At 36.6% G+C, this 13,800-nt stretch overlaps 1 protein-coding gene across 6 annotated transcripts in view; it reads left to right on the plus strand.

The window, feature by feature from the left end:
* LOC116842193 (tetraspanin-5) overlaps positions 1-13,800 on the plus strand; it is a 236,504-nt gene that overhangs the window by 207,067 nt on the left and 15,637 nt on the right. For 2 of the 6 annotated variants that reach the window (XM_032811006.1, XM_032811009.1), the window contains exons 6-8: positions 4,779-4,907; positions 5,005-5,073; positions 8,901-9,011. In XM_032811006.1, coding sequence (XP_032666897.1) covers positions 4,779-4,907; positions 5,005-5,073; positions 8,901-9,011 — 309 coding nt within the window. The remainder of the gene's footprint in view (positions 1-4,778; positions 4,908-5,004; positions 5,074-8,900; positions 9,012-13,800) is intronic. The other 4 variants (XM_032811007.1, XM_032811011.1, XM_032811008.1 and 1 more) reach the window with 3 other exon arrangements.

Here is a 13,800-nt window from a genome sequence, read left to right on the forward strand (position 1 = left end):
GATATTGGGGTTTAATGAAGGTCCCAAGACTTGGATCACCGAGCTCAGCGATCGTCGCCGAGCGAATCCGATTCGCATGGTCTTTCTCTTTCGATCTCTCCTCCGTCTTTCTTCTCCTCCCCCGCCCCTTTAATACCCACCATCCCCGCACAGCGAGATTCCTTTTTCCTCCCGCGTCGTTTTCCCTCGGTGTCTCTTCGCGGAGAAATGTTCGCTTCTTCCCCCCTAGCTCCTTTCATTCTCTTCCCCCTTTTTCCCTCTCTCGTACCGACTCGTCCCGTCTAAATCGCGTGCTTAATATTGCACCGTTTCGGCCGCGCGTTCGCGGCGGCGGCAGCGGCGGTAGCGGAATTATTTATGACGACGCTCGAAATTCATATTCACCCGTGGCATTCATCGCGAATTCGACCGCGTTTCGGCTCGTATCGGCCGCGTCCGGCCGCGCAAATAATGCAGAATACCGCTGGTGCGCGCGATTCTTCGACTTCACCTCGTCTCGCCGAAGGAAAATATCCTTCGATTTCGTGTCCGAGCGCAAATCCTGCGCTCAGCGTGAATCCCACAACGACTCCGTGTGTTGTTATGTATACTGAGAGAAAACATGATTTATATCTAACTAAAGTTACAGTTACTTTCGACTCCAAGTATATGCTTTGATTGGTTGTTCTAACCAATGCACCGAGAGAAAAAATATCTAAGCAATAGTTAATATTTATTTCACGAGTACTAACAGCATATTTACCTATACTAATGTAAAATATTTTTTAAGTAAGAAGATATAGGGGAAACCGTGATTAGATATATTTCGAAGTTATACAACTTCTCAGGCTAATTGTTGTGACTGACTGCATAAATAGAGGCAACCTTCTTCTATATATTAATCACGATCTCATATATTTTGTTTTGTAATAACCAAAATACAAACATGCAGCAACGTGGCCATTTTGCCTTGATATCGAGTTCAGTTAAGCAAAGATAGCGCAAAGAACATATATAAAATACATATTTTGATTAGTAGTTCCGAAGTCACCGCGAGAGATTTCCAAAGTCCTCCTGGCGGCTTTTAAATGTAGGCCAACTTTACCTCGTTTACCCGTATGCTCTATTTAAATTATTTTATATATAAAAATTTCATTTATTAGCAAAAACAATATGTCATATACTTGCAAAAAATTTCATTTTAGCTCGTAACGCATCACTTAATTTTATTCAGTCACGATGAAGAATATTAATACAAAATCCCAAGAGGCTAAAAAATTTACTTTGCTATTGCTAAATCACTTTTCTATTTCTTAACTGTAATATTATTGCATATAAGTTATTATTCATTATTACTAATATTATAGCAAAATTTAATATAAAAAAATGTTTCTCTTTAGAATTTATAGTAATTATAGAATTTACAGTAAACTAGAATTTACAGTAATTATTTCTCTATGTAATTAGAGCTACAAATACCAGACATTTTTCTCAGTATATAGATCCGCAAATGCAGGAGTTCCGCATCAGTGAGAAATTTATTACCTGGACAACGAGGTTGAAAATCATGTGTTATCTTTGTCGCATATCCGCACGGATAATTAATAGTTTTTGTCGACGTGGAGTCACGAGGAACTGTGGCGCGCGAATAATCGCGAGGAATGAGAAAATCGAACGAGCCGAGCGTAAATTACCGTTGCCTTGTCGATAATGGATTATCGTGTTTACAACAATCGGCTCCGTAATAAACCGCGAATATAGGAGTAACGTTAATCAATGAGTAACAATTCTAACTAACACGCATGTATCTTTTGAATACATTTTTAATTCTGCCTGGTTTATTCGTTTCCAGCGCGCTCTTAACACGCTCGAATGAGCTCTCATGTATTTCAATATGATTTTAATTAAACGCAGTATCATTCTATATTTTATAAACACGAACTGTGTTTGTGTGTATGTGTGAGAAAAAAATGAAAGGTTCATGAGAAAATTAAACTGCTCGACTGCGACGAAGTGCACGCGAACGTCATAAGCCATGGTTTTATTACCACTTCGCTACATTCAGGGAATAATACATAATAATGGCGAATAGTATACACTGGAGAGAAAAATATCTAAGAAATAAAAAATATTGGTTCGGTGGATACTGATAACATATTTGCTTAAATCTAAATTCTTTCATTGAAATAGAACAAACAATTGCTTTCATGAAAAGTTAAGGTTTCAAAGGAATGTATATTTCTCCTTAATTTGAAAAATATTTTATATCAGTATAAGTTATTAATTCTCACCAAATATTAGTATTTTTTTTTATTTCTTAGATATTTTTTCTCCTAATATAGGTTCTGTATTACATACAGAAAAAACAGTGAGAAAAATCCCTCTGTTCCTTCGGAACAAAAGCACATTTACTATTTCATGATCGTTAGGGAAACAGGTCGAACAGCTACTGTTGCAAATCATTTCTCATGATTTGTCATTTTAACGAATATACATTGCCTGAGATACAAATCATATTTATTCTCGTCTATTTGGGTTAGGTTAGTTATGTCTCCATTACTGAAACGTTGCTTAGAGTGGCAAATTGAAAGTAACAAATCATTTATTCCCACTACGGGGTCATAAATTATTTATTTAGTCATAGTTCATAGGTCATAAGTTATTTATTTAGATATAGAGTTATTCGCTATCCCATATCAATAAATTTGTTGCGAATACTGATATTTTGTCAAGTTAGCGAAACTTTTTCTCTCAATATATTGCACTACTAGATTTTTCTGTATGTCAACCTATTTTTTATTATATTATTTTTTCGTTTATACGAGTTTCGTATATAGAATCAAAGAATCGTTTAAACTATTTTAAAAAATCGATCGGAATAATTAAAATCGAGTTGAGCAAACTCAATTACGAGATTGTATATAGCGAATTAATTGCTTTAATTCTTTTAGCATAATTTTGATGTTCTTGTAATCTCTTGCTTGTACCAAACGAGCTAAATATTCAGCAAACAACAAATGAGTTACTAAGTGTAATAACAAATAAGAGGTTTAACTCAACTTTTCTTCTGAATTGAATGAGCTAATTATATTGTCAAAGAAAATAATAATATAATATTTCATTAAATTCTTCCTCAATGTAATATGTATCGTGATAGACCGTTAATTTGAACAAAGTCTATCTCGCTTATTATCCAAAAGAAATTAACAATTTTAACTTAACAATAAAAAAACAATAATTGACAACTGAAAGTGCCAGAAGCGAGAAAACTTCAATAAAAGCGAACCTATGAGATAATACACACACGATCACATATTATATAAAGTGGTGAAACTTGTATCTCTACGCTTATATCTCTACGCGACGAGAATTTATTTGCGAACGAGCGAGGTAACACAATCTATTGATGGCAGTTAGTTACACTATAAAAAAATTAAATTAAAATTGGATTATATATGGCAAACTAATCGCTTTAATTTTTTTAACATAATTCTGATGTTCTTGCAACTTCTTATTTGTATCAAAAAGCTAAGTATTTAATACAATTTATTAACCATAATACTGCTTTGACTATCCTGAAAAGTAAACGATAAACCAAATGAGTTGTCAAGTGTAGTAACGAGTAAGAAGTTCAACTCAACTTTTTCTCGAGTTAAATGAGTTACATCAAACAGATATATCAAACAGAATAAGATAATATTTCATTAAATTCTTCCTTTATATAGTTATTATGTAGTCATTTGATAAATCATTAATTTAAATGGCGTCTAGCCTGTTTATTATCCAAAAGGAATTAACGAATTTAACTAAAAATTTAACGATCTAACGATCTAATGATTTCGACTTAACAATAAAAAACATAATAGTTGGTGCCGAAAGTGCTAGAAGCCAAAAAACTTAAAAAAAAGTGAACTTGCATAGTCAGGTCCTACGCAAGTACACACACGCTCGCATATCATATAAAGTTTCAAGAGTGAAGCTTACTCGCTTATATCTCTATGCGACAAGAATTTATCTGCGAAGCAAAGCGAGATAACCAGCACTAATCTATCGATGACTACTGAATTGTGTATCTGAATTCTGTGTATTGTAACTTATTCAACAATCTTGAGGAACTTTTTATAATGATTTTTTCAAGTTGAACAAATCTTACAAACGTCCAGTTATCAAAGATATTAGTTAACGTAGTTTATACGTTATCATATAATGTACTTTTAACTTCCCACATCCAAAGAATAGTATTACTTATATTATACAGTTAGATCAACCTTTTTCGTTAGTTGAAAGAAACTTACAACATCCATATAACTACATTTCCATTTCTATTAATCCTTTACTTTTGACCAATTTTTTTAATTCAAATTTCTACGTCAGATTATTGAATAGACTTTATTTTTACTCAATTTGACTTGATTACAATTGATGCAACTAAATTTGCTCAATCCAGAAACCTGGTTTGTTTTACTCAATCTTTTTTTTCAGTATATATAGTTTGATAAATTACTATATATATTAGAATATATAATTATTAGATATATATAATATATAATATATATAAATTATAATATATGAATTTGATAATTCATAATTTATAATATTTATATAATATATATATATATATATATATATATGAAATAAACATTGTAACTCTCTAAAACTAATAGTTAAGAAAGCTATAGAGAATCAGAGAACTATATATAGCTCTCGTAACCATTTAACTTAATAGTTGCAAATGTAACAACATATCGATCTCGTGTACAGCGTCAATTAAATAATGCGGATGCTTCTTTCTCTTTCAGTTGCAGTGTTGCGGCGTCGAGGGCCCGAAGGATTGGGACCGCAACAATTATTTCAATTGCTCGTCGAGCGACATCGGCTCGAGGGAAGCGTGCGGCGTGCCTTTTAGCTGTTGCAAGCGGAAACATAATGTAACTCTCACGTTGATCGATAGTCGCGATCGCGCTACGACAGCGCGATACGTTTCCCGGTTCGCGAGCCTTTCACGCACCGTCGAAAGTTAAGCAGTCCTCTTATTTGTTTCAGGAAATCATTAAAAATAAACAATGCGGCTACGATGTTAGGAAGCCCAGTTACGTAAGTATATCTTTTACTTTTACGTAATATTAATGCGCGAGACGCGCATGTAGACGTTCTCGGTGAAAAAGGTTTTTTTATTTTTGCGCGTATATTGCGATTAACGATTAAGGGGATGCCATACTTGAGAACTTTGCCAACAAAATACGGACTTCTTTTTTGCAAAATTTACGTCGTATTAGTTTTGCATAGAATTACAAATGAAAGTACGTGCGAAAATGAATTTAAAGTACTGCTTGATACGTGACGGGAACGATACAAAATTTCAAAATTGACATCTCGAGTTGTTAGCATAAATATTCAGCTAATACAAAGTTTTTGCAGCCTCTGCACATCGAATGTGCATTTGCTCTGTTGAGGATGATTTCTAGGAACATACACATTGCTGTACCTATACAATTAAATTTAAAAACTTAAAAAATACGCGAATATTTCTACATAAACGTAGTCACGCGGAAAACACAATATAATTAGCCCATACTTAAATCTGGTTGTGCCGACCAGATTCAATATTGAATTTTTTTTCGTACATGTTTTCTGCTAAATACAGGATGTTCGGTAACTCACAGAGGAGCCGCGGCGTACAGTTCAAGCTAAACAAAAAAATTACATAGATATTTAATTATTAATTAAAAAAGATTGGTGCATCAGCGCACTATTATACACCAAACTTCTTTAATTAAACATCGCTACTACAACTTATCTACCATGTGGCGTAAATCATTCACGAATCTCCTTTGATTAATAACTTAAAATTTTACATAGTTATTTCCAAAATGGTAGAGGAATTTTTTGTTCAGTTTGACCTAATCTACCTAATCTACACTGCGGCTCCTTTGTGAGTTACTAGACACCTTATATAGTAAAATAAAGCAGCATACACATTTTATACAAAATGTCTATATGCAAAATCCACGTACAAAATCTGCATGTACAAGAAACACGAAAAGGGTAGAGTGATCGTGTCACTGCTTGTCTGACGTGACGTTTTGACAATCGTCTCTACATTATCGTTTTTGGAGTTCGTGGCTCACTTTGGCATCCCCTTAACGCAAGTACATTAATCGAAAACTTGTGCGAGCATTACAAATGCTGCTCATCCACAACCTCCGTTTTTACCCTCCACACTCTCACAGCCGCCTACATTTACACACCGACAACGACATCCTAATATTCCGGCCGTTTCTAGTTTCACCTTGTTTCCGATTCGGAACTTGCGTCATTTCGCGCCGTCATGCCGTTACGGGGGTCCCATCGGAGTAAACCGAGAGAGCGTGCCCCGCGCACAGGAGAGCCGCATAATTTGTCTTTGGAATCGCGCTGTGTATCGCGTTCCAGATTCGAGATAGCGAGGGTAGTTCTCGCGCGGTAGCTGCGCGCACGGCGCGCGCGGTCCGCGCGATTACACAATGTCTACACGGCCGCGCGGGAGGCAGAGAGGGGGACAAAAACGATCCGGGTCAAGAAACCGTGGAACTTAATTAGAGAGAAAATGGTCGAGTCCGGAGAGTGAGAGGGTGGGTCGGTCGAGACTAGAGGGGAAGCGGAGGAGGGGTAAGAACTTCTGTGCCGGCTCCTATTTTAAGAGTAGGTATATCATTCCCGCGGTGTAATGGGGCTGAAACCCGCCCCCGGGCTAATTACGTTTTCACCGTGAAGCCTCCATCGCTTAATTATAGTTTTCGCCGGGCGACCGTTAATGCGCCGCGATATACGGTTACGAGCCGACGAAACGCCGATAAAGCAGATAAATAACGACAAAGGACTCGTTCCGCACCGGGATGTTGGCGCAGCTATTGATATCGCGGCACGGCTGTGATGTTGCGTAACGCGCATCGAGCGCGCCACGTCGCGTGCAAATTGCAGTTTATAACGCGAGCGAACGGGATTTCGAGAAGTATATGGTTCGCGCGCCGGACTAACTTCGCGAGCACATTGAGGAGGAAATGCTTGACACTTTTGTAACTGTGGTCATATAGAGAAATAATTGCTACAAATTATGGTCAATCAAGAAGATCATTTTCTCTTCTCTCTCATCAAGTTCTACTATAACGTTACACGGAGAGAACTTTAGTACAGATTACTGTGCGATTGTATAACCGAGGAGTAGACCGACGTCCGCTTCATCCTTTCATTTCATATGTGCCTACTTATATTTTAAAAGCTGAAATATATAATATAATATTAAAATATGTGCTGTATTTTTAGCGAACTCTACTACGTTTCTGGTACATTTCATTTTACGTTATTAATACATAATAACCAGAGTTGAAAACATTATTTAAAAAAAGTAACGCGTTACATTATCGTTATTAAAAAAAAAAGTAACAGTTCTCATTACTTTTTTATAATACTAAAATAAAATATGTAATAGATTTTAAGAAGATTTTAAGATTTTATTGTTTTTCAGCTTAAGTTATTATTTTTAGTGTAGTCAATTCATCTGAAAAGAACAAATTATTTAAAATTATTCTAACTCAGAAAATTATTATTTCTTTATGAACTTTATTCTATCTTCTTATCTTTTATTATTCTTCACACAAAAATTATTGTCGATACAGAGTCAGATTCTGCAATTTGGGGCTCTTAAAAATATTTAATAAATTTAATAATAGGTATGCTTAGTGTAATACACATACATTTGTTTCATAATTTCTCACAAAAGAATAAACTACATTAAGCATAATTATTATTAAATTTATTAAAAGTTTTTAACAGCTAAATTGCAAAATCCAACCGATCCATATCCGACTTACTGTTACTGTAAAAATGTAAATAACAAATGTTACCGTTACCGTTACAAACAAAAAAGTAACAATTGTTATCGAAAAAAGTAACGGTAACAGTTACAAATAACGCGTTATTTTCCAACTCTAATAACATCTTCCATCTTCCATTGCGAACATTTACACTCAAATCTAATAGGAGTGCCGTAAAACGAACAGTAGCATCTCTTCATTATATATTGAATAATTGTATGACTTGTTTAGTAAAGTTCATAGATTTGTTTCGCAAACTTCAATTAGTTCCTCATACTCAAACTGACGTGATATAGTTTTGTGTGCTTGCGTCACAGACACCCTGTATGCATATTACTACTACCATTTTCGTATTAGACAACCGAAAAATATGATTGAGGCAAAAAATCACTATAATCTTAGATCAAGCATTTCTTTCTCTCTCAGCGTTAAAGTAATGCCGATCGGGATAAATGCATGCTCACCCGGGGTAAAGACCGGATTCCGTAAAAGTTCACCGCCGCGCACCGACTTGTTCATTGCAGCGCGCTCATATGCTGCGGCGCGCTTCGCGCAACAGCGAACATCACGAACACCTTATTACGTTTCCCTCACTTTTCCCCCGTGGCACGGACCGCTAAGTTATGCTCGCACGCCAGCCGATAAAGTTAAAGTCTTTCTCCCCGCGGTCTCACCGGGGGTCTCGTAGCTACTTCCCCGGCCAACGGCGCGAAAGTCTATCCGCGCACGGGGATGAGTCGCGATTAAGAGGGGAAGGCCTTCTCTTGGAGCTCGCCGACTTTCTTGTTTTCTTTTTTGTTCTTCTTTTCTTCGTTTTTCCTCACCGAGAGACACACGAGCCGTCGTCGCACCTCGCCCACATGAACGTCGATAGTTTGCTGTCGCGTTTATCGGCGCGTCGCAGCCGCGACGGCGAGGACGACGACGACGACGACGACGACGAACGGCCGTCGCGTAATTGTGTGTCCGCGAGCCTTAAAGCTCGTCGAGGAATGACGTGTATGTCGTGTATGTGTATGTACGACCTTTTTAAATCGTTTCTATTTACGGCCCCGGGCCAACCCGCAGACGGGCGAGAGGAGTATATTCGAGCGGGGTTGCCTGAGAGCGGGCGAGGAGTGGCTAGAATTGAACCTCGTGCCCGTCGCTGGCGCCGTGGTCAGCACTATGGTTCTGCAGGTATTCTTTCTCCCCCGTCTCCAGTCCCCATGAAAAACTATCGGCCGCCAAGCTGGGAAGCCGGAACTTTCTCCGCTCGCTCTGATCGAGCCGCGCGAATCTACAACGTCGGTCGATCGTTCCTTCCGCGGAAATGTATTACTCGAGATAATTGAGATAAGTCATTGCGCGCTCACCGGCCAATTCCGCAGTTCGAGTCGTCGAGATACCGGCAAAAATACGAATCGTCGCGTTCGCAAACGTCTCACACAGTGATGAGGCATTAGCGATCTAAGGTAGAACTTACTTAACCCGGAAGTGGGCGCGTATCGGTCATTTCGACCGAAATATATTTAAGCACATGTATGTGTGTAATAATTAAATAATAATTAACAAATTATCAATCCAATTATTTAAAAAAATATAATAATTGAAGAAAATAATTTTATGATGTCACTATTTCTTCTTTTTCCCATCTTTTTTTCTCTTTACCATTTCTATATCTAATATGTTTAGGAAACATATTAAACTTATTATACATATGTGAATATATTAAAAATAAAATCATAATATTTTTATTTTAATTGCATTAGTAAAAAATGACATTCTTTTAGTTTAATAAAATAAAATAAGAATTTCTTGCTTCTCTCGTTTTACTTTGATTAACTTAAACATTGATTTAATAAATTTATAAATAGAGAATAAATCTTCTTGATTTAATGGCAATATTAAAATTATCATATTATGTATTATTTTAATAATTCAAGTATTAATTTTAATAATATCGCTCAAGAATATACTCCAATTACGCGTGCTGTTGAAAATTTTATTGATTCAATAAAAAAAGAGAGAACGTCCAACTACGATGTCGGAAAGACAATAGACGTTCGGTGGCACATCGACGCTGACGCGGCAGAGATAAAAGACTAACGTTAATAGGCGCGCTATGGTTTTTTAGACCGACTGCTAAAAACATATCAAATTTCACATAGAAAGAAGCGCGTCTACGTCTTCTACTTCTCCATACTATACGAGAAAATACTATCAAAGAAAATTTACGTAAAAGCAAAAATACGATAATGTCAATAAATTAAATGATATAAGTAGAAAACGAAAAAGTACGGGGAAGTGACCGATACGCGCCCACTCCCGGGTTAATAATTGATAAATGAGCAAAGTCGTTGGTGCAAATTTGTACCTGTGTGTCTTTGGTGTTTTCCACCAGATGCGTGTATTCGAAGAGTTAAACATTGTTTATTCAGTATAATGAAGACTATACTATATCTAGTTAGTCTTGAACCTTTCCTTTTGAACACCCTACATATATTCTATATTTGGAAAGTTTAAATATTCGTATTTAAAGACCAAAACAGTAAGAATGTCCAGAATTCAAGTACTAATGTTGTTAGTGTCCAGACATTGGTACTTTTATCTTAGTATCGTGTACAAAGCGGGTTTGCAAGTAATTAAGTACTTTTTTAATTAATTATCATGTTTAATTGACGACTGAAGTATGTGCCAATTCAATTGGAGGTAGTTTAATTGACAATTGATTTCAACAAATTCAATCAAAGGCCGATTGACGATTAATTTCAATGAATTCAATTAAGGACCATTCAATTGACGATTGATATGAGCAAAGAGAATTAAGAATCGTTCAATTAATAATTGAGCTTAGCAGATTTAATTAGAGGCCGTTTAATTGATAGAACAGTAAGTTTGATTAAATACCGTTTAATTGACGACTAATATGAGCAAATTCAATAGATTTAATCGAAAAAAGTTTGATTATTTAAAGTTACATATGGCTTTGTGGATAACACAGGAAAAAAATACAATATTTTGTAGATAACACAAAAAATAAAGTCTTTTTACCGTAAAGAGGAGCCAATATTTTTTATGTATTTCAACGTGCTGGAAAAACCAAGCATGACTTTTAAAGTAACATATAGTAATACGTAAAGTTTTTGCTATAGAAGGTTTAAAATGCTTAAAATTAAGCATTTTTTTATATACATTATAGGACATACATCCTGCGATTAAATTTTCTTAGCTTAGAAACAATAAACATGTACATTTATGTGTTGAAAGATATAAAACTTTTTAATAAGCGAGATATTAAGTTATATATACAGTGTTTTTGATTTCCATAAATCCTCTTGCCTCTCACGTACGGAGTGCTTCATTTTCGTGAGTCCTCGGCTTCTCACGTATAGGATATTAACGATATTGTACATCGATATAATTTAATATCTCGTTTATTAAAAATGTTGTATGTCTCAACACATAAATATACTATGTACAATATGCAAAAATACCTAATTTTGAGCCTCTTTTGTTTGTTATAACAAAAACTCGATGTGCTACGTTATTTTAAAGATCATATTTAATTTCAGTACGAAAGAAATAAACAATAGTGTCCTTTTTTCAATAAAAAGATCTTTTATTTTGTTGTGGTCTTGTGTAATACTTAGCACGGACTGCTTATTACGGAGCACGAGAAACAATCTTTGATGCCCTTCCCTCATATCAATTAACGGTCTTTAATTAACTTCGTTGATATCAATCGAACGGTCCTCGGTCGAATTTGTTGAAATCAATTGTCACTTAGTCGAATTGAAACATGTTCGTTCACAAATCAATTATTAAATTGGGGAGGATTTAATTGACACTTTTACAACTCTGACGCGAAATTTACCAAGGTTCGTTGTACCCGACATGTGACATCGGCGAAAGCGCGCTTCCGCCTGCCGATATTCAACGCGCTATTACGCATCGCGACTTTGTCGACCGCGTTTCGCCTTGTTCACCTTTCCCAGAGCGCACGTGTGAAAATTCCGGACGCGCTCTCGACGTGGTACGCCGATCGATTCGCTTTTACAACGACAACGACGACGACAGCGACGGCGGCGGCGGTACAAAGACCGGAAAGAGTAAACTTCGATAAGAAACGCCGGGCGAACAGAGAGCGATCGACCGAGCGATGCAAAGCGGTTTTACCGTTAAAGCCCTAATTCCATTAAGTGATGCTCAAGCGCGCGCGCGCGCGCGGCCGCAGCGATGACATAACCGACTCTAAACACTCCGCGAAAAAGTCGAGGAAGTGCCGGAGTTTCCCAGCTTCTTGGTGCGTCTCAAGTAGTAGGCGACGCAGTCGCAGCAGTCTACAAACGTGGTCGCATGTATATTTAATAATCTAGACGTCACAAAAGTGTCCTACGTTGCGTCCCGGAACCACCGGATGTCTTTTTAATCGTGGATTCTCCCGAGTCGACATGTTGATCCTACTTTCGACCTCAATGTTCCACTTCAAGCCTACTTTGATACTCTGTAATCCATATCGATCTCTTTTGATTCTCTTTAATCTTTTAATTTCTCGTTAATAACGATTCTCGTTAATAACTTTGCCAAGAGGTCCTCTTTAGAGGACTCGAGAGCACTTTGTGCGTTCTTTGCCATTTAGAGGCGCTGAGTGGCATTTCAGTTTCCACATGTATGACGATGAGACAAAATATATTTAAGGAATAAAAAAAGTATTTATTGGGATAGATACTAATATTATAATATTATAATATTTACCTATACTAATGCAAAATAAGAGAATACATGACAATAAAAAGTTAAGAAAACATTTTCTTAATCTTAGCTTTTCATTACTTACTGTAACTGTTTATTCCATTTAAATAACAGATTTAGATTTAAGTAAATATATTATTATAATTTAGATTTAAATAAATATGTTATTAGTATCTACAGCGAAAATAAATATTTTCTATTTTTTATATATTTTTTCTCCCAATGTATTAAACTATATAAATACAGATCTTTCAGATTATAGATGTTAGAAGGTCGAAAGTAAAGCTAAAATTTCGACTCGGGCTTCGGAAAAGATTCACAATTCGTGAGCATTTCGGGGTGAGTGTCGTTGTGAAAACGAATGTCTCGCGTTCACGGTCTCCGGCGGTTTCAGGACGCTTCATGTATAAATTCGATAGATCGTTTTGTTTCTCGTTCTATTTATGCCGTATTGTCCGGTTGAGAGGTATGCTCGTTTCACTGTCAGATATATCACGATCAATGCGTGCGCTTAAGCGCGTCTCGCCGTTGTATGGGTCGCATGACAAGTAAGTACCAGCGAACGCGTAATGCGTATTCTCGGCGATGAGTTCGTGTATATATATATACAATATACGCGGTGACTGCGAGACGATCGATAAGTAGGTAAGTACGTATACGTACATAGATATCGCTTTTAACTGAGAGAGAAAAAGAGGAGACGTCGCGCGTACGAACGCGCGATATTGTGCATGGAATAGCGTGGAAGTGTAACGACCCGGAAGAATGCTATGTCCTACATAACGAAACTCGAAAACGCGTCTCGCATTATTATCGATTTATTTACGCGCTCGCGGCCTACCGTGGAAACTTAATATTATATGCGATATGCGCATTGGTCGCGCGTGTGTGTGCCGATTCTACTTCGTAAAAATCGGATATATCGAATGGGCGCCAATTTGGATATCTGCCGGAAGACTTTCGCAGCAAAGATTTCCAGTGGATAGAATTGCTTTGGCGAGTGTTTGTTTTTCACATTATTTTTTATTACACACGCGTAGTTGCAGCGCAAGGCTTGCTTTAAATGATCTGTATACTTGGCGAAAATTCGGGAACTCTACACGGAGAGAATATTTTTATAATAATATATGTAATTCTCTTTCTCAAATTAAATCTTTCAATTGTATCATCTCTCTCTCTTTCTTTCTCTCTCTCTCTCTCTCTCTCTCTCTCTCTCTCTCTCTCTCTCTCTCTC

The sequence above is a fragment of the Odontomachus brunneus genome, unplaced genomic scaffold (assembly GCF_010583005.1).
Source record: "Odontomachus brunneus isolate Ranch 3 - 2012 unplaced genomic scaffold, Obru_v1 Obru_scaffold_022, whole genome shotgun sequence".
Taxonomy (NCBI): domain Eukaryota; kingdom Metazoa; phylum Arthropoda; class Insecta; order Hymenoptera; family Formicidae; genus Odontomachus; species Odontomachus brunneus.